Source organism: Pipistrellus kuhlii, unplaced genomic scaffold, assembly GCF_014108245.1.
Source record: "Pipistrellus kuhlii isolate mPipKuh1 unplaced genomic scaffold, mPipKuh1.p scaffold_m20_p_1, whole genome shotgun sequence".
Classification (NCBI taxonomy): domain Eukaryota; kingdom Metazoa; phylum Chordata; class Mammalia; order Chiroptera; family Vespertilionidae; genus Pipistrellus; species Pipistrellus kuhlii.
In genome coordinates, this window is record NW_023425404.1 from 78,317,147 (window position 1) to 78,339,853 (window position 22,707).

Here is a 22,707-nt window from a genome sequence, read left to right on the forward strand (position 1 = left end):
TTGAACATCACTCCAACACACATGGGGCAGCCATCTTCTGTGTTGGAGTAATGGTCAATCTGCATATTATTCTTTTATTAGATAGGATAGAGGCCTGGTGCATGGGTGGGGGCCAGCTGGTTTGCCCTGAAGGGTATCCCAGATCAGGGTGATGGTTTTCCTGGGTTGTGGGGCAGCCTGGGCGAGGGGCCTCTGGTGGTTTGCAGGCCAGCCATGCACCCCTACAACTCAAGAAGAGGCCCTAGTATCTGGGATTTATTTATCTTCTATAATTGAAACTTTGTAGCCTTGAGCAGATCTAAGCCTCCTGCTTGCTCCATGGATGCAGTCATTTTTGTTGGGATTTATTTATCTTCTATAATTGAAAGTTTGTAGCCTTGAGTGGAGGCCATGGCAGGCCAGGGCTTGCTGCAGAAGCTTGGCTTCCTCCATCACCAGGGGCAACTCAAGCCTCCTGCTCTCTGCAGCTCTGTGGCCACAGCCATTTTTGTTGGTATTTATTTATTTTCTATAATTGAAACTTTGTAGCCTTGAGCAGAGGCCTGGGCTGTCCAGGGTGTGCAGAAAGCTTGGCTTTCTCCATTGCTGGGGAAATCCAAGCCTCCTGCTTGCTCCGTCGCTGCAGCCATCTTGGTTGGGTTAATTTAGGGGTCTTCAAACTACAGCCCGCGGGCCACATGCGGCCCACAGAGGAGTCTGATCCGGCCCGCCAGGTTTTTTGGGCAGTGAGCACAGCCGAGGTGTTACAGTAGGAATTAGTAGTTCATATAGTCCGGCCCTCCAGCTCTCTGAGGGACCGTGATCTGGCCCCCACTTTAAAAAGTTTGAGGACCCCTGGATTTGTATACCCACTCCTGATTGGCTGGTGGGCATGGCTTGTGGGAATAGCAGAGTTATGGTTAATTTGCATATCACTCCTTTATTAGATATGATGATACACATACATTTGAACAAAGAAGGTGACCCAGTGCTTTTGACTATGACCTTTTAAAAAACATATATAACTCACACAACATAAAATTTACTATTTTAAAGTGTATAATTCAATAGTTTTTATGTATTTATTTAATGTATTTATGTATTTTATGTTATTATAAGTCAATGGATAGTTCCATTTTTTCTTGTTACGAATAATACTGCTATGAACATTCATTCATAAGTTTTTGTGAACATGTTTTCATTTCTGTTGAGTATATACCCAGGAATGAAATTGCCTGATTGTATGGTAATTATATGCCTAACTTTTTGAGAAACTGTCAAACTATTTTCCAAAGTAGTTGCATTATTTATTCACTCTTGATATATTTTTTATTATTATGAAACACTTCATGAGTTCAGCCTTTATTTGCCTTTTGATCTTACTGTGTGTTAAGTGTATGCGTATGCACACACACACTTTATTTATTTATTTATTTTTTTATCGGTTCTAGAGAGAGAGGAAGAGAGGTGGGGGAGAGAGAGACAGAAACATCCATATGAGAGAGAAATATTGATTGATTGCCTCCCGTATTTGCCCCAATCTTGGGATTGAACCTGAAACCTAGATATGTGCCCTGACCAGGAATTGAATCCTGCACCCATTGGTATATGGTACGATGTTCAACGAACTGAGCCACACACTTTTTCTAAAAAAGAAACTAAACTGATCAGTATCAGAGGTGGGGGTGGAGGAATGGGTTGAGAGAGATTAATCAGGGAATAGATATGTGCATATATGCATAGCCCCTGGACACAGACATTAGTTTGGTGAAGGCCTGGGGGGAGTTCAGGGTGGAGAGGGTCTATAGGGGAAAAAAAGGGGGACATCTATAATACTTTTAACAATAAAGGTAAATTTAAAAAAATAAAAGAAACTAAACAGCCTCTAAACTTTTCACAAGAGGCAGCATGATGGAATGGAAAACTACCACATTAAGAGTTAGCAAACCCGAGTCTTAATTCCAGCTCATACTAGTAGTTGACTGTATTCCAACAGGGCACTGATCCAGTGTATTCCTCTGTGTCCTTATATAAAATTGAAGGACTTAACACTGTACACCTCCAAAGGGCCTTCTACTCTGATCCAGTGTAGTCAGAACTTTTTCTTTGTCCTTTGGCTGTTATTCTCTGTTGTCCCCAAACTTCCCTTTACTGGTTCATATTGCCATTGGTACATCCAACGCATCCCTTGCATTATAGGAAAACAGAAAATAAATTCTATCCCTCCTAGTGATAAGAATAAATTTTGAAGGGCCCTGGTGGTGCCTGAAAGCAGGATATCATATCAGGGCTATTGGCTAATTAGGAAGAATAGTTGGCCCTGACTGCTACAAATCTCCACTTGGAATTTCCCACTTCTAGGAAGTCTGTGTGAGAAAAGAAAATTCAAATTTGATTGGTAAGGTTAGTTGTTTTTAAGTCAAAATCTTTGTCCTCATAAGAGTGTGGAACTGATTGATGTGGATGTGGTTGAATTTCACAAGTCTATTTTTTCCTCAGTCACATAAAAATAAGTATTTCCAAATTTTTGTAATTGTAGTATTTAGAGATAAATTATATAACCCTGGAGCCAGGTTATAGGTTTAACTCTATACATTTTAAAGAGACTGCATATTGTAAAACTTTGAACTTAACTCCTATCTCGAAGAGTCAAATGGTAGGATTCTTTTATATACTTAAATGTTTTACTTATTTTGCTTTAGAGAGATTATAATGTTACCCTAGGTTCTCTGAAGACAGGACATTCTTAAGGCTTTTCCCCTTATCTAAACTAATAAAATAGTAAGATGCAAATTGACCATACCTTTGCGGTGTGCACCAGCCAATCAGGAGTGCATATGCAAATGAACATAAAATGGTGGGTTAATTTGCATATGCAGGCACCACGTGGCTGGGGTGGAATGCTTGTGTTGTCACTATGGTGACAATGCAGGCATTCTGCACCACCCCAGCCACTTGGGGCCTGTGGGCAGTGTGGCAAGGCAGAAAGGCGGCTCCAGGCCAGAGTGAAAAGGCAGCCCCGGCCAGAGCGACGGTGGTGTCAGCAGCCAGGGCAAGGAAGGCCCATTCTTGCACAAGTCTTCGTGCATCAGGCCTCTAGTTTATTCATAAATTTACTCGTTTGTTCATTTATAATTATATTCCTGATCAAGTAATTATGATCAAGTTTATGGTTTTTGGGTTTTGAGATACCAAGCTGACATTCTAGAAGTGGCCATTCTATTTATAATAGAAACTTTAGTAAATCCTGAGAATGATGCATAGGGTTAAACTATTGTTTCTGGCTGTGTTAAATCTGTGTCGTTGTTCTATGTAAAGGTGCAACATAAGCTAAGCCCTGACAGTCTTTATAACATTCATTTTATATTCATGGGTAATATATGGGTAAGGCATTCTGGCACAATGTTTATTATTCCATTTAAATATGAATTGGACATCCTGGTTATGTTTCAGATATTCATGGGCATATATCTAATAGGCAGTATAACATTTTCATTTGTTTGTTTATTTTGCTACGTTTGTTCTAGGTTGGTTCTTACTTGAAATCTCCAAAATTCCCTATTTGGATTGTTGGCAGTGAAACTCACCTCACCGTATTTTTTGCCAAGGTATGCTTATAGTAGGATTTTTTTAAAAGTATGACATCAGGCAAACAAGTACTATAGGCTTATATTTAGTATAGATCTTTGTGCAAACATCAGTGTATTCCCACTAACAAATGGATTATTCCAAAATCTAAAATATTAACACAAAAGAATTATTATTGTACCACTCTAGTTTTGGAATTTCAATAAAATCTGTCATGACTCAGTTATAGCTTCTTTACCTTTGCTGACTTTAATGATTTGGCTTTTGCTTTTCTGTTTTTTTATTTTTGTTTGTTTTTTAAGAAATCACTTTTGTTATGATAAGAAGGTTTTGGATTGTTCATTGCCGAAAAGATTAAACTCTCACATGATATACAATAATTTTAGTTATAATATGTCTTAGGAAAATATTTTAAAATCTATTAATAGTTGAATGGTATAAAAATCAAGTACTCTATTAAAATGGAATATTTTCTGTAGTTTTAATTTATATATGGTTATAGTATTGAAATAAAAAAAATGTATTTGAACATGTTTATTTTAAAATTCTGACAAAACCTTTTCTAAATAAAGCCTAGCCTTTAACAATAATATATTTTTTCTACAATTGAGTGATTCAGTGCTTTGGAGTCAGACAGCCTTTGTTTGAATCCTAGCTTTTTCACTTCCTAATGTTCTTAGCCCCTTTTCTTATATTTAAAATGGGGATTAAGAATAATACCTGGCTCTTTAAGTTATCAGGCTTAATATAAAATATTTAGCAGTACTATTACAAGTTAAATGCTCAATCATTCTTAGCTGTCACCATCATTTTAAAAAATATATATATTTTATTGATTTTTTTACAGAGAGGAGGAGAGAGGGATAGAGAGCTAGAAATGTTGATAAGAGAGAAACATCGACCAGCTGCCTCTTGCACAACCCCTACCGGGGATGTGCCCGCAACCAAGGTACAAGCCCTTGACTGGAATCGAATCCGGAACCTTTCAGTCCGCAGACCAACGCTCTACCACTGAGCCAAACCGGTTTCGGCTGTCACCATCGTTTTCATTCTACAAACATTTATTAAACCTCTCTGGTATTCCTAGAGAGAGTTGCTAGATATTGGCCTGAAAGGGAAAAGATATAATTGTGTTTTTGAGGGTTTTTTAAGTTAGAGTGCACTTTTGATTACTCCATTTTTTTTCTTGTACTTGCTAATGTAAGTTTATATCTATAAGAATTATGAATAGCATAAATTATAGCAAAGACTGAACTAACTGCTGAATTTTGTGGATCTATTTTCTTTTTTATTCCTGTATTTACTTTTATTGTGCTGGCAAAAGTCCAGTTAGTGGATTTAGAGAAAGTTATATATACTTTTTTTTTTTAAACAGGGAAAGCTATATAATACAAGTTAAAGTACAGACTTATATATTACATTTAGTCTGAAAGCTTTTGCTGTTTGTTTTCCTCTTAAAGTGAAGAGGGGGAAGTTACTAGTAAAAGCATCATTTAAGCTATAGAAACTGAGCAACTTCTAATTCCTGAATGAATCCATTTGACTAATTTTTGTTTTAAGTGTTATAAATTTACAGATAAGAAAATAAAATTTTCTGCTGAAACCGGTTTGGCTCAATGGATAGAGAGTCAGCTTGCGGACTGAAAGGTCCCGGGTTCGATTCCGATCAAGGACATGTACCTTGGTTACGGGCACATCCCCAGTAGGGGTTGTGCAAGAGGCAACTGATCAATGATTCTCTCTCATCGATTTTTCTAACTCTATCCCTCTCCTTTCCCCTCTGTAAAAAATCAATAAAATATATAAAAAAAGAAAATTAATTTTCAAGCTAATTATTAATTATTTTAACTCCAACCCTATTCTTTAGCATTAAGAAAACTAATAAATTCTGTGAAAGTTTGGTCAAGAGTAAAAATTAATAGAAGAAAATATTTTAAATCTTAAATTTTATAATTGATATTTAAGAAATTAGAGGCCTAGTGCACGAAATTCGTGCATGGGTAAGGTTTAGTGGCTGCTGGCTGCTGGCCGGGGCCTCCCTTCCCTCGGCTGCCAGCTGGGGCCTCCCTTCGCACCCTCCTTGGCCTGGGGCTGCCCGCTCACCTGCTTCACCATCCCGCTGCGGTCCTGCTCTCATCAGGGCCCATTGGGGCCAGCAGTACCTCCACTGCTGTCCGTCCGCTGCCAGCACCATGTTGCCGATGCCTACCATGTTCTGCGCTGCCCCCTGGTGGTTAGCGCATGTCAAACTCCTAGTCGGTCAAACTCCTGCCCATAGGGACAATTTGCATATTAGCCTTTTATTGGGTAGGATGATTCTATTGTCAAAACAGCAGAAGATAGAAGGTTGATACAAGGAATAGTGTTAATTCAACTATGTAAATATGCAGGCATTTTGTATTCAAGCCATAATAATATATCCTAGTTTTAGAAGATTAGGAATGTTTTCTTGAACAGGTGTCTGAAATGAGCTCTGTGGCATCTGATTAAATTATGCAAAGAGGGGAAAAAAGAACTTTCCCTACATGGGAAGTATTTGGAACAAACAAACAGCTGCAGAAAGCTGGGCTATGGTGTGAACAAAGAAGAGCTGGGGCACTAAGCATTCAGGGGGCCAGGTGAAAGATGAGGCTGCAAAAGTAGGCAGGCCCTGCAACTCTATTTTAAGAGTAACGACAGCCCCTAGATTAAAAAAAAACAAAAACAAAAAAACCTGGTGGTGGGAATAGGTTGGGGGTAGATGGGAAGGAAGGGAATGGTTTTAAATTTGCATTTTGGAAAGATCATTTTGGCTATATTGAAGGATAATTTAGAGTGGGTAAAAAAAAGTTCTTTAATTTTTGGGTTAAGCAAAGAATATGGTAATGATGGTAAAGATGGATAGAAGCACATACATTTGAGAGATTTATTCTGTTAAACTGACAGGATTTGGTGACAGATTGCATTGGAGAGATAAGAATTAGAGAGGTCTCATGACCTATGTTTTTACTGATTAGATCTTCAAGCTTCAGAAAGAACTCAGTAGCCTTGCTATTATAGAATATACCCGTTTTTTATTTTTTGGGGGGGCACACTGACCAGGTCAAGAGGAAAGATTGAGATACTATAGTTTAGGAACAGTTCAGCCAAATAATCCCTACAGTGAAGTTTATAAGTCCTTCTCACAAAGATAGTGCTTTTTAGTTTTCCAAATATTAGCAGAACACCAAAGGTCACCAGACATTTGAGGAATGCTTCCATGAAAAATAGAGTCAGAACAAATAGGGTAAAATGAACTCAGAAGAATGTAGATATTATAGGACAGTGCAGGGATAAAAAGAAAACTTAAAAATATACACACAATAACACCTAAGAGAAGTTAATATATCCATGAAACTATAGAGGTCATGAGGGAAAAAAAATTAAGAAAAAAGAGAAACTTAAAATTTACTGAAAGAATCAGAAGACAAATTGGAGAAATCTCCTTCTAGCTTGTTGCAATAGTTTCTAACTGATAACCATGCCGTTGCCCTTTTGGGGGCTATAGTATTTTCTCATTTCAGCAACTAAAATGACCCCAAAACTTTATGTCACTGTTCTGCTCAAAACCTGATATTAGTTCTCCTTTTATTAAGAATTAAAGCCAGAGTTTTTGGAATAATCTATTAGTCCTTCCTTCACCTCATCTGATTGTCTATTTCCTCTTTATTCTTATTTCCTACTAGAGGCCCGGGGCACGAAATTCACGCACGGGTGGGGGGGAGGGGTGTGTCCCTCAGCCTAGCCTGGGACCCCTGCAATCTGGGACCCCTCGGGGGATGACCGACTGCTGGTTTAGGCCCGATCCCTCAGTAAATTTTTGTTGAACAAATAAATTTCAGAAAGCACTGAGGAAAGATTTTTAACAAAAATTTTGATATAACTATGTTTGTATTTGATAAGGGGGACAAGGAGCTTAATGTGTAACTTGTTCTAGAACATAAGAATTCAGTAGATCAAGAAATAAGAGTTAATGCATGTAATATTCCTATATGGAGGTAAAAACAGAAGAACTAGTTTTTCCTCTTCTACCTAATCAACTGAAGCACTCTCACATACAGATTCTTTCTCCAGATTAATGAATAAAAAGTTTAATGAGTATCTTATATAATAAAAGGCTAATATGCAAATTGTCCCCTCGGGAGTTTGACCGAGTGGGAATTTGACCACTTGCTATGATGTGCACTGACTGCTGGGGGCAGTGCGGAAGGAAGGAAGGAAAGCTCTTGCTGGCAATCCAAAAGCCTCAATTGGCTCTGATCGCTGGCCAGGCCTAAGGACCCTACCCTTCTATGAATTTTGTGCACCAGTCCTGTAGTTTGTAAATAAGCATTCATCCTATAGACTCTGTAATGTTTAAGATTCATTATTCATAGTTTGATGGTGAGTAAGAAAATTATTTCTATTTAGTGAAATAACTTCTTACCTATCTGTTTTCATTTTTCCTTCTGAGATGAACAGTTAAGTTTTAGGACTCTAAGTAACTATACTTTTTAAAAGGAGTTGTTAGCTTCATGATTTTAAATTTGGGTGCCAAAGTGTCTACACTAATAAAAGAGAAATATGCATATTGACCATGACTCCATGACACCAGCAAATCAGGAGGGAATATGCCAATTAGCAGGACACAGATGGTGTTGGTCCCGCACCCCAGTTGCTCCAGGTGCGGAGTGGCCAGGTGGGGCAGAATGCCTGCTGTGAGGAGGAGGTTGGGGGTGGAGGGAGCTACCAGAGTGGCACTCCAGCCGGAGCGAAGTGAAGACTCTGGCCAGAATGAGAAGCCTGCTGACTCCAGCTGGAGTCAGCGAAGACTCTGGCTGGAGCGAAGGCCTGGGTCCCAGGTGCTGGAGGAAAACAGGTGCCGGCAGCCAGTTACGTGAATCTTCATGCAATGGGCTTCTAGTTTACTTAATAAAGTTTTTTCATATTTGAAATGCCCAGAGGCTCAGGACTTAACTTTAATTTTATTGGAATCCTCTTCATGATCCATGAAAACTCACTGAACACATTTTGTAGGATTAGAAGAGGTTTTTTACAATTCAGTTTTATTTGAAAATAAAATTTTATGAACAGATTGTAAAACTTCAGTCATCTATAACTGTATTTTACCTTCTTTAAGTGTTTAAGTTCAACTACCATGTTTTATAAATCATCTTAGTTTTCTTTCTCACACTGATCTTTTTTTAAAAAAAATATTTTTTTATTGATTAGAGAGAGAAAGGGAGAGGGAAATAGAAATATCAATGATGAAAGAGAATCATTAATTGGCTGCCTCCTGCATGCCCCACACTGAGGACTGAGCCTGCAACCTGGGCCTGTGCCCTGACCAGAAATCAAACCTTGACACTCAACCACTGAGTCAAGCCCGCTAGGCCAAAGTGATCATTTTTTTTTCCTCATCAAACATCTGTATCTGTGAAACAACCAAACTGATGTTGTACTATTTGACATAAGTATCTTAGGAATTATGATTGAAAGAAATTTTTATAAGTTACTAGTGGTCCAGCACACAAATTTCATGCATTGGGGGGGGGCGGGTGTCACCCCACAGCCCAGCCTGCACCCTCTCCAATCTGGGACCCTTCAGGAGATGTCCTGGAATGCTGGCTCCTAATTGCTCACCTGCCTGCCTGCTTGCCTGCCTGGTCGTCCCTAACTGCCCCCCCCCCCCCCAGCCTAATCGCCCTCAACTGTACCTGGTCACACCGCCTTGTTGCCTCTTACTGCCCCCTCTCCCCCTGCCAGCCTGGTCACCTCCAACTGCCCCCCTCTGCCAGCCTGGTTGTCCCTAACTGTCCCCCCTGCTGGCCTGGTCGCGGCAAACTGCGCCTACCCCGCAACCCCCCCCCCCCCCCCCCCCCCGCTGGCCTGGTTGACCCTAACTACCCCTCTGCCGGCCTCATCACCCCTCACAGCTCCCCTGCTGGCCTGGTCGCCCTGCACAATCTGCTTGTTCAGTTGTTTGGTCGTCCCTCACTAACCCCCCTGAGGCCTGGTCATCCCACACAGCCTGCTTGTTCAGTCGTTTGGTTGTCCCTCACTAACCCCTCTGTGGCCTGGTCATAGGCAGCCATCTTGTGAGGGCGTGAAGGTCAATTTCATATTACTTCTTTATTATATAGGATAGGATTCTGTGTAAATGGGAGTTTTATATTTATTATTGAGGGGAAATGGCACAGAATTTAACTGCAGGGACCTTATAGGAAGTCAGAGTCATCAAGCACAGGTATCTCACAGAAACCTTTAAAAAGAGGATATAGGTGAGGTAAAAAGCAGTAGGTACATGAACCTGTTCAAAGAAGGGAGCTTTATTTCTATTGTAGGCGGGAAATTTTTCAAGCAGGCCATCTGAGCTATGGCAGAATAAAAGTTCAGATCTGTACACTGGGAGGGAGAGTGCCCTGTGAGCATGGGCAGTGTCTTCAGAAATTGTTCCAGGGTGCTTTTGATAGATTTAGTTAAAAACTTGCAAACCTACTGCATAGGTTAAAGAAATTATTTTGGGACAAAAATGCTTAAAGAATCTAAAACCTATATTTATCTGATTTGAATTGCCTTCCCTTTTTTGTCTTCATTTTTTACATTTCGATTTTAAGAATAAATTATTTGCATCACTTTTGTAATTTCCTTTTGAATTGGAATTATGAAATTATTTTTTTATGCAAACTCAAGATGAGGACTTTAGATTTTGAAAGTATAAACATGATATTAATAGTAACATAATTATATGTATAAAGTGGTAGGCAAACTAGATTTGCCTTTTTTATTATGCCTTTGAATCTCAGTGTGGGGTGACAGCGGCTGATCCAATATGAAAATAGTTGGAACCTACCTCTTGCATCTAGTTTCATCTTCAGAAGATCAGTGACTAATTTCCTTGGTAATCTGGTTCAGACTTTCTTTTGAAGTTGGGTAGATGAGTTTTACATCCTTTTTTGTTCTCTTTTATGATTATAAAAGAACTCTTTATAAGAGTGTGTGGAGTGTCACCTTTGACCTTTCCTATGATAAAGCAGATTTTCCTTTTAGGTAAGAACACATGAGAACACATTACTATTTAAATGCAAAAATATATAAAGAAACAGAATTTAAAGTGAAGGAGAAACAAAACATTTAACTGTTCCTTAGTGAGCTGACTGTTCTTACTGTGGTATCTATTACTGGGAGTCTGAATAGAGTTCTTTTCTGTATTGCTCTTTGGTGTAACATTAGGAAGACTACTACTAGTGTTAGAAATCTTTTTTTAGGCATTTAAAAATTAGACACTTCTAATTTACCATGAATACATTTTAAATAAAGTAAGCACAGTTTTAAGGAAATGAAGTGAAATGATGCTTTATAGGTTTTACTTGATATAAAGAAAATTCACCTCTATTTTTATTAGGTAAAAGTCATATGAATTGGAAAACAAATTCACAGTTGAGCATTTTATAATAGCGCTTTCCTATATATTAATGCATGTTAGTCATTTGTGTTAGCTAAGTTTTAGTTTCTTCATATGTTTAGATTTCATGCCTTATCTACTACAAAAAATTAATTTAAGAAGCTAAAGTACTTGTTTTTATAGCTTAAATCATAAATTTGTCATGTGCCTTTTAAAACCTATCTTCAAACCTAAAATAGCAACTTCAGACAAAGGACCCTACCGTTAATCTCCCGTTACCTGAACTACTTGTAAAGTTTGGGTAGAAGTCTACACAGACTAACTATTTTCAGTAATTGAATTATTAAAAACTTGTGAATTTTTACCTACAAGTTGTTTCCTAACTGCTTAGTAAACCATCATTAGATATCTAGGATTATGCCAGTGATTATCATGGTAATACAAACTATTTTCATTTCTAGTTATTATAATGAGAAAGCGTCAGTATGTGGTATACTCTTGACTCCTTAAAGTGAAAATCAATTGCATTTATTAATTGCTCTTTTCTACTATTTTGAATGCCCTCAGGCACCTATTTCTGTATCTGGTTTTTATAAGTTTTCTTAGTTATCGCAATCATGTCAGTGATGTCATCCTGCTTACTGCAAGTAGTTTCTCCCTTTGAGTTTGTTTCTTATAATTTTTTTGTTATAGTAGAACTCAAATAATTGTGTAAACAAGGTAAAATATCATTGATAGAAGGGCCTAAAGATGTTCTGTCTTGAGTCAAGTTTGTGAGTTTTAATTAGAATCAGTATTGATAAGTTCACACCTCTAGTACTCTTTCTATAATTGATAAAAATAATTGTAGCAAATAGAGTTGATTGCCCTATTTGTAGGGCAAAAGGACTCACATAATATACTTAATATTTGATAGTAAGTGTTAACAGTTTATGGTTTTTGTATGTTTTATCCTCAGCCCAGAATGTGCTGATCAAAGACCTGCTCAGCACTCATGGTCCAGCCTTGACATTTTTCATGTAATGACTGCCGATTCTCTTTCTCCCTTCTTGCTCCTATTCTTTCTTCCAGTTTCTTACCATCTTGTGATCAGTGATACTCCCCGGTTCATCTGTTTTTCCACAGGACTTAGTATAGTAAACATTAGGCATTGTGCTAGGTACTGTTGAAATGCAGAGATTAATAATACATTGTAATAGTTTACTGCTTACATTTACTGAGTGCTTTCTATGTGTCAGACACTAAATATTTTTCATGAATTCCTCATTTAGTCCTGAAAGCCACCCTCTGAGGTAAATACCATTTCCATCTACATTTTATAGTCTGGTGCCAGTGAAAAATAACATCTCCACTTATATACTAGTGAGTACTATGTCCAGGCTTTAAGCTCAAATCTTCTGACTCCTGAGCTTTTAACTACTTCTGTCCCTTAGGAAACAAAAATTAAGTCATTTTGTTAGGGTGGAATAAAGACTGGAGGAGGGAAAGGTGGGTACAGAGGAGATAGATAATACTTGAATTAAAGAACATGATAACGTTTAGGTTAGGAAAAAGATGAAGTAAAAAGACTAGAGATGTGGAATGTGAAAGTTCATACTACATGTGGAGAATAGTAATTGATTCAGTATGGCTAAACCATATTGGTTGTGCTAGAAGATTAAGTTGGAAACAGGTTGGGATCAAATATAGGACCAGATAAAATAATCATTTATTCTCAAACCATCTTCACTATACTGTGTTTGTGTGTGTATATTGATATGAAAAGCTAAACATGGATATTCAAGGTATGAATGTGAAGCGTATTCATAGAAGTAGAAAACCTTAATGAACTGTAAGAACTTCCCTGTAATCTACACTAATAAAAGAGAAAAATGCTAATTGATCGTATCTTCTGCTATGCCCACAATCAGAATGAGTATGCAAAATTAAATGAATGCAACAAAGATGGCAGTTAATTTGCATACACTGACGAAGGGAGGGTGAAGACTGTAAGACAGCTTAGAAGGAGGAGGGAGGAAAAGCCGAAAGCAAGGTGTCTGCCAGAGAGAAAGCGCGGGCGGAGCAGGCAGCAGCAGTGGTGGTGTGACAACTGTGGCTGCTTGCAGGAATCTTCCTGCAACGGGCTCCTAGTGCTATTATAAAATTTAAGAATATTAGAAATTTGAATACTGTGACTATTTTTCCCCACAAACAAAACTTATTTAAAATAGTGGAAAAGGTTGTAAGACTTGTGAGGGTGGGGAGGTAGGGTTTCTCACTTTCCATTAATAATAATCCAAACCTATAAAATGTACATTACTAGTATTGTCTAGGCTAGTACAATTTCAAATTTTTTAGGCATTCATTTTCATATGAAACATGTGAAGTCCACATATGTGGAGTTTCCTCTTATGCAGCTTGTATTGTTAAAACCAATGTTGGTGAGTAGCATGAGGGAAGAGGCAATAGGAAAAAGTAGGCCAACTAGGGAAAGGAAGAGCAGATATAATGCATGTGAAAGAGCAAAATAAAGCTCCCGCCAGAACATTGTTTCATTTCTTTTTGACAGCTTTCGGAATAACAATGGTAAAATTTCAGGAGTTTACATAGTATTGTTTAAGAAGGGGGCAATGAGAGCAGTTTACCCCAGGGAGGAGGAAGTTGTGTAGATTTGCCTGCATCTGATGATGATTAAAAGAGAATTTGATAAAGTCAGCTTAGTTATATTTAAATTCTCTGCAAACGGTGCACTCTCTTTGTGCCTATACTGGGTCACAGAGGCTTCCATCAAACTCCCCTCTTCAAACACATGCACCAAAGCTTATTTCTCTCTTAATTTACATGTTGGCTGCAGGTGTGCTCCATGTGCTTTCATGCTAAGACCTGGACTGAAGGAGCAGCCTCTGACAGGAATGTATGGCAGAGGGGGAAGGAAAAGGTACCTGGAAAAATCACAGATGGCACTAAAACTTCTAGGAGCTAGCATGATGTCACTGCTGCTTACATTTCTCTGGCCAAAAGGAGTTACCGGGCCAAATCTGATATCAGTGGACCCAGGAAGTAAACTCCTCCTTGCCCCACAGAGAGGTACTTCAGGCCCCATAGCAACAAGCAGTGATATATAAATCTTTCAAGGAAGGGAGGTGCAAGGAATCTAGATCAATAATACCATTTATCACCATGGGTTGCTTTGTGTTCAGGTGATTTAACAAAGTTTAAATTAATTCAAATGATATAAAGCATCTTTACTAGAAATAAGGAGGAATTTTCTATCAGGTTGACTTTTTATACCAGTGATTATATAATGCTAACTTTTAACATTAAAAAAAGTCAGATAGCCTGGCTGGCATCGCTCAATGGTTGAATGCGGACCTATGAACCAGAAGGTCATGGTTTGATTCGTGGACGGTGTACATGCCTGGGTTGTGGACTTGATCCTCAGTCAGGGTGTGTAGGAGGCAGCTGATTAATGATTCTCTCTCATCATCGATGTTTCTATTTCTCTCTCCCTCTCTGAAAGCAATACAAATAAATAAATAAATAAACAAATAGTAAAATAAAAGTCAGATATTTTTCTTGAACGTGTTTATATGTGTTTGTATGCCCAGAGAGTAATAGTTTTTGTAAACTGTTTTCTTAATGAAATACAGTCATTAAAAGGCTAATAGCTTTTCCCTGCCCAGTTCTTCATATAAAGGAGAGAACACAGAAAGTAATTCTAGATGTATAGGGAAGTCATTACAAAGGCTGGAAGGATTGTAAAGTGGATGCTGTAGGCCTTAGAGATGAATTCTCTGATGGAAATTAATTGAGAAAGGCTGGAAGGATTGTTAAAGTGAGTTATACAGCTATGGTAGTAGGAAGAAAAAGAAGTCCATTCATTAGTTTTAGTAATTATAATGATTGTGGTAAATCGTTTTGTTGGAGGCTTTTCTACCTACTTCCTTATTTCCACTTGTACATCTAGAGTTTATGTTTTTATGGAGAAAGAACCTCGAAGGGCTTTGCTTTATATTCTTTACCCTTACTTCTCTGCTGATAGGACACAAATTGATGCACACAGCAATGGGCTGTTGTGGAGATAGCCTGGGACTTTTGCACATTATTTGGCAAATAATGGAAAAGTAAGAAAAAAAACACTGTCCTACCTACTTTGAATTGATGGCATTAACTGAATTCTGTGTCTGACATTGGCACTGAAGAGCATGATATACTTGAGAACATTTGGTAATGTTTAAAACCATCTGTTTGATATGGTTATATGGTTCCCGAATTACTTTTATAAGTATAGTTAGTGAGTAAAGAGTCAAAATGAAACAACTTTATTAAAGTGATTTAGTAAAATTTTACCTACCCGTATTTTCTGGCGTATAAGACAACTTTTGAAACGAAAAAAGTCAATTGAAAATCGGGAGCAAAAGACCAAAATTGCACAAAAATTACCTGCAGATCTTGACGGAAAAGTAAGTCTTTTCTTTGAAGTGGGGAGTAGTCTTAGACAGCAAACAGAGGCCTAAACCTATGTTTTAACTGTAAAATTAGGGGGTCGTCTTATACGCCGGAAAATACGGTAATGCTTAAAGGTAAATTATATACCAGTTAACTTTATTTTTTTTGGAAGAGCTCCTAATAGCAACATAAAATGTCTGCAAGCCAAAATGTAATTTATATATGTGTGATCATTCCTAAAGTTAGATAAGGCTCTCAGAAGTTTTTTGATTACTCGTGACAGCAGATTGCTCTTGATAATGATGAAAAGTATAATGAATAAACTTTAAAAACCTTCCCAGTAGTGAATTACTTATACCTAGCCAACAAACTGAATACAAACCTTGCTTGTATTTCAATAGGTGTTTAGAAGGTTAGCTAGTATTTCCACATTTTAAAAGGTTTATGGTGAACAGTGAATAATTATACTGATAGTATAGAGAGAGCTACATGGAAAAGAGATATTTGTTTCATGACTATAGGTAATTAGATAGTCCCATTACAGCTTGGGTTTTTTCCCCTTCCCTTCTCTTCTCTAGCTCTTTGCCAATTTGGGAAAGTTGGCCAAGGCTAGATAATTTTAAAAGCTGTATTGTCTAGCAATCCCTATTGACCAGTAAATTGACTGATTTGAAATTGTTTGTTCTAGCATTCCCCCGACAAAAGCTTCTGATTATATTTGAATAATTTGGAGAACTACTTAGTATAACAGTAATTTTGGTGATAAGTCAGAGTTTAAAAAGCTAAGTAAAAGTGTTTAAATATTTGACTCCTATGTTAGGATATTTTTCTCGTTAGGAACCTAAAAGAGTTTCAGATACAATACATATTGAAAATTTCTTCTAAGTACTGCAATTAGTGATTAAAAATAGAAAATGCTAAAAGCATCCTTGCTGACTTAGATAACTTGGATTACATAGTTGGAATCTTTATTTATAGCCCAACAGGTTTGTTTTTTTGTTTGTTTGTTTGTTTTTAGGGTGGGGGGGTTAACTTTTTTTTTTTTTTTAAGAAGGTAATTTTCTTAAGATAATTTTATTAACATTCATGGAAACAAGCATATAGTACCATATTTTTTTCTCTCTTCTATTAGATTGTGACCATAAATATATAGACTGGATCATTCCCTACCATCTGATAAGCTTGACAGTATTTAAAACATTATGGGTGTGTGGATAGTTATATGGTGGAAATATATAAAATATGTAATCTAAAAATTCTCGCTGTGTTAAGCCTTGAAAGTGGGAAATGAGAAGGATAGAATACTCTTCTTACTGTTTTTCACATTTACACAGTTAATACATGAAAATTTTATTTTATTTCACCCTTTATAAATTATTTTATATGCAGTGAGAAAAATAATAGCAGTTATATTTTCACTAAAATATTTTGCTTTAGATTGCAAAGGATTCTCTCAATTGAATGGAATTCTATACTTGTTGTTCAATCATACTATGTAAATATGAAACATTTAATACTAATTTATCACCAAATTTGCTACATGGATCATTCTGCTACAGATCTTTAAACTAGGAACCTTGTTCAGATGTGCTTAAGTAAAATAAATTGGTAAAATTTAGGGCTATAATTTGTAATTTTAAATCGAATTAGAAAGTAAAAGTTCAATATTAAACACTTTAATGGGAATAGAAGATGGTTGGTTTTGTAGCTTCTTAAATTTCATCTGCAAACATTTAAATAAGCTTTAATTAGCCAAAACCGGTTTGGCTCAATGGATAGAGCGTCGGCTTGGGGACTGAAAGGTCCCGGGTTCGATTCTGGTCAAGAGCATGTACCTTGGTTGCGGGCATATCCCCAGTAGGGGGTGTGCAAGAGGCAGCTGATCGATGACTCTCTCTCATCGATGTTTCTAACTCTCTATCTCTCTCCCTTCCTCTCTGTACAAGATCAGTAAAATATATTTTAAAATAAATAAATAAATAAATAAGCTTTAATTAAGAGATCATTTTCTATAGTAATCTAAAGTACTAAAATAAGCTACACAATAATCAATTTTGAAGACTACTGCTGTTGATATGTGGATGAAAACTTTTGGAATGTGTTTATTAGAATTCACTGTAATCTTTTCTTTGAAATGCTGTACTTATTTTTCTTTTCCCTTCCCTCCATCCCTGTAATATAAACAGACCTTAAAGTAAGTAGTAGATTAAGAACAGTTAATTTCTAAGGAGTTTAGTAAATAGCTATTAGTATATCACTAAGACCAAAGGAGCAAAGCAAGGTGTTTTTTTTAATCATTTAATATACAATTTACTTTGTTAGTAATGACAGTTATATTTGACTAGAGGACCAGTGCACAAAACTTGTCCCTTAGCCTAGCCTTCACCCTATCCAATCTGGGATCCCTCTCACAATCCAGGACTGCTGGCTCCCAACTGCTTACCTGCCTGCCTTCCTTCCTGATTGCACCTAACTGCTTCTGCCTGCCAGCCTGATCCCATGCCAGCCTGATTAATGTCTAACTGCTCCCCTGCCAGTCTGATTGTCCCTCACTGTCCTCCCCTGCAAGCCTGGTCACCCCTAACTGCCCTCCCCTGCAGGCTCCTGATTGGCTGGTAGGCATGGCTAGTGGGTGTAGTGGAGGTAAGGTCAATTTACATATTACTCTTTTATTAGATAGGGTAGTTTTACGATGTGGAACCTGACCAATACTTTGTACTTTGGGAGGAAAAAATGAATTTCTGTTTAAATAGTTCACATATAGATTTTTTTGTGTTTCCTCACATACTGATTTATTTCAAACTTCTAAACTTCAACCAATAAGTTTTCTAAAAAAATTGTTTGGAAATATTCAATTCTGATGTTTTTGAAATAATCTACTTTCATTTATCTCAGTATCTTACTGGTTGGCTCTCAACCCTAATCTTTTCTAATGCACAAATCCTAGTTCTAGCCTATTAGAAGCATACATCTGGAAATTATGACATTTTCATCGTATGTCAGGCATTAAGATAACTCTATAAATGTCTAACCACTAAGCTGTATACCTGAAATTAATATAAAATAACATTGAATGTCAACTGTAATTGAAAAAAAAAAAAATACCCCTATGTGCTCTACTTGGATGTTTAACCATCACCTCCAGACTCTGAATGTTCAAAATAAAATTCATTCTTTCATTAAAGCTGATTTTTCTTCCTAACTACTCTTTTTATCACTCAATTCAGTATCCTCTTCAACTCTTTCGGTTCCTCCATATGCTATGCTATATGCAAATCTCCCTGCCTTTTGCAATTCTATTCCTTCTAGTTAGAATTTTCTCCTTCAGATGAGAGCCAAATACTTCTTTGTAAAACCCGTTAAAACATCTTTTTATCCCCAGATGTATCCAAAAGAAGGTTATGTTTAATAACTGTTGGAGCATTTGGAGAAGACATATAATTTATGGTTTAAATTGTGGGTCAGTAAACCATGGACCACAGGCCAAATCAAGCCACTAATTACAGAAAAAAAAAAAGTGCACACACTCCCTGCTCTAAATGAGCATTTGTTAAACCATGGTCCATCAGTTTTGCCCAAGTTTCAAGTATCAGTCCAGCATATATAGCCTATTCAAATAAGAATACTAGCATGTTTGCTAAAGCCTAAGATTTTTATATATTCATAAACAGAGCAAGAGATATGTGGTGAACTTCTCATTAAGTCTACTTTAATTCCTTTCTACATTTAGCATATTATATTTTTAATTTGTACTACTTGGAACCTAGAGACAAGGCATTAGGTAGTTGACTTAAATTTTTTTTTGTCCTCCATTTTCTGAAATCTTTAATGCTGGTACATTTGATATAAACCTTTTTTGTGTTGCTAAAACTGGAATCTTCCTTATTCACCTAACTTTATAAACATTAATAATTTCTTATGATTTCACTCTACAAGAATAACATTTCAATTATATTCTCTGCTACCTCTTTTCTCAAAAAGATTTTTCACTTTTATTGGCCAAGAAAAACAATATTCCTTTTCCCTTTAGATAATAGTATTAAGTAATATTTTAAAAATTCAAAAGTGATGTTTGAAAACTCATTTCAGTCTTTTCCTTATCACTCACTGGTAACAAAGGAAGGCTGAAATGCAATAGATGATGAAAAGAATGAATGATTGTAGGCTCATCTTGTATCCCTCTACATTCCCTTTTGCATAAAATCTCATGCACAGCTGTATACCTTCTCCACAGCCAGAATTTCAGTTACAGTGTTCATCCACAAATTACGAGTCTTTTAAAGAGAAAAATTGAAAAAAGAAAGAAGTAGCAATGGAAATAGTTAAGGGACCTAAAGCTTATAGTGGAATAAATGTAGAAAATTTGCAATTAAGGTTGGGAAGAGATAAAAGATATTAAATAATCCTATATAATATAGAGGTAATATGCAAATTGACCCTCATGACCTCACACAAGATGGCTGCCACAAGATGACTGGCAGAGGAGGGTAGCTGGGGTGATCAGGCCAGCAGGGGAGGGCAGTTGAGGAGAGGACCAGGCCTGTAGGAGAGGGCAGTTAGGGGCAAGCAGGCCTTCAGGGGAAGGCATTTTGGGGGACCAGGCCTGCAGGGAGGGCATTTGGGAGGATCAGGCCTTCAGGGGAGGGCAGTTGGAGATTACTGGTTTGGCAGGGCAGGGCAATTGGGGGTTACTGGGCCAGCAGGGAAGGGCAGTTAGAGGTGATCAGGCTGGCAGGGGAACAGTTAGGTGACGATCAGGGTGGCACGGGAATGTAGGGGTGTCGAACTCAATCAGAGAAGGGGCCAAAATCTAAAATCCAGCCTAAATCGCGGGCCGAATGGTTTACTGAACAGTCATAAACTGTCATTGTGATGGAAATGCAGCGGAGTGCAGTGATGACAGCGCGGTGCGGGCCACATTGCAAGGCCTGGCGGGACAGATTTGGCCCGCGGGCCTTGTGTTTGACACATGTGGGTTAGGGGGTGATCAGGCTGGCATGCAGGTGAGCGGTTGGGATCTAGCAGTCCCGGATTGTGAGGGGGATTTCCGACTGTAGGTTTATGGATTGGGCCTAAACTGGCAATTGGACATCCTCTGAGGGGTTCCAGATTGGAGAGGATGCATACTGGGCTGAGGAATACCTCCTCTTCCCCAGTGCATGGATTTTGTGCACCAGGCCTCTAATAACGGTAATGATAATCCCAATATTACTAATTGCTCCCTAAAGCTGAGAGCTGATGCTGTAATACTAGCTTTGTTATAAAGTTAATTATAGAGTTAAGGTTATGTTCCTCATATATCAGAAAAAGGAAAGAGTTTTAAGGAATATTGTTCGGCCCTAGCTGGTTTGTCTCAGCAGATAGAGCATCAGCCTGCAGACAAAAGGGTCCTGGGTTCAATTCCTGTAAAGGGCCCATCCCTGGGTTGTGGGCTTGATCCCCAGTCAGGGGCATGCAGGACGCAGCCGATCAGTGATTCTCTCTCATCATTGATGTTTCTATCTCTCCTTTCCTCTCTAAAATCAATAAAATATATATTTTAAAAAAGAAATATTATTCAAAATAGGTTAAATGAATAAACAACTCAAGAATCTGGCAATATTTACCACAATTATAAATGAACTCTTCCTTTAACTTAGCAAGCTTACTCTGATGCTTTGTCCTACAAATGCAAGCACGTGTATGAAATTACATGTTCAAGTTTATTTGGTGCAGTATTGTTTATAATAACAAAAGATTAGACACAGTACAAGTGTCCAGCAATAAAGGACTGGATCATAAAATCAGAAAGACATTGGAAGTTAGTTCAATGAAAACATGTCACTTGACTTACTATTTTGTACAAAATAATATTGAAAATGCAGGAAAAGGAAACCCTAAAAGTTGCTATTAAGGGATGGCAAATGAAAAATAAATACACATGACTAAATCTTATTATGTTGTAAAATATACTTTATCTTTTAATACATAAAAAATGTATAAGAGCTTGCATAGATTGCCTTGTTTTGTTCCCCATTTCCACTTAATTTATAATCCCATGTAAGCTGAACATGATATTATGGGTGCTCAGGCACATAGTCTCCTGGGTGAGAACTACTCTAATAGATTCTTATAGTTTGTTCCTTCATCTCTGAGGTAAAGGTGGGCTGATTAGTACAAAAGTTTATTACTACTTTTTAAAAATATATATTTTGTTGATTTTTTACAGAGAGGAAGGGAGAGAGATAGAGAGCTAGAAATGTCGATGAGAGAGAATCGACCAGCTGCCTCTTGCACACCCCCTACTGGGGTTGTGCTCGCAACCAACGTACATGCCCCTGACCGGAATCGAACCTGGGACCTTTCAGTCTGCAGACTGATGCTCTACTACTGAGCCAAACCAGTTTTGGCTAATTATTACACTTTTAGTAAAAATTTATTCTTACAGAGGAATAGCATTTTAATTTGTATTATTTGTAACCTACAACATCTTTAAAATGATTCAAGATGGTAAATAGGGATACTTGAGAACTTGCTCTCTGATGAGGTTTGAACAAAATTAGACAAAGCCTGAAATTAAAGCTGTGAATACAGGAAAACTTCTGGAGCCTAGAGTTTGGATTTATGTCAGTTAAGTAGTAAGAATTTCCTAACAGTTTAAATATGTGTAGTAAAGGTTTGTGAAGAATCCAAGATAACACTGAATACTGTGTTTATTTATCATCAATATATATAAAAGCCTAATATGCACAGTGTCCCCTTGGAAGTTCAAGCCGGAGAATGGGAGTTTGATCACTTGCTATGACAAGCACTGACCACCAGGGGGTGGCACGGAATGAAGGGAGGCCTCAGCTGGAGCCCCTGACCAGTAGCCTCTAGGGACCCTACTTGTGCACAACTTTTGTGCACTGGGATTCTAGTAAATTATATTATGGGTTACTGTGTAAAGAAATTAGTCATGAGAGAGAATAAGTTGTATGGGAAAAGATAATTTTGCCTTTCCAGTATTCCCTTGGAGTTAAGAAAATTTAAAATTCTGGACATGCAGAATTTAAGATTATTGATCTATGGCTAGGTTTGATATATAATAGCATGCTCCCTAAAGTAATAAATTTCAAATGCATTGCTATTTAATTGTTTTCTAGCATATACCTCTGGATTTAATTTTCAAATATTTGAAAACTAGACTATTTTTTAAATTATATTTAAGTAATACTTCTTCTTGTTTGGACTATAATATAAAGCAAATGTATAAGTCTTTAATTTTTGCAGACTGCATTTTATAGTAATTACCTATATAATATTAGACTTTAAGTGTTTTTTATAAAGCT

At 37.3% G+C, this 22,707-nt stretch overlaps 1 protein-coding gene across 5 annotated transcripts in view; it reads left to right on the forward strand.

Annotated features, from left to right (window-relative positions):
* Positions 1–22,707, forward strand: part of MINDY3 (MINDY lysine 48 deubiquitinase 3) — a 102,188-nt gene that overhangs the window by 52,302 nt on the left and 27,179 nt on the right. For 4 of the 5 annotated variants that reach the window (XM_036453092.2, XM_036453100.2, XM_036453106.1 and 1 more), the window contains one exon: positions 3,507–3,587. The exons of the other annotated variant lie outside the window; for it this stretch is intronic. In XM_036453092.2, coding sequence (XP_036308985.1) covers positions 3,507–3,587 — 81 coding nt within the window. The remainder of the gene's footprint in view (positions 1–3,506; positions 3,588–22,707) is intronic. 5 annotated transcript variants of the gene reach the window in all.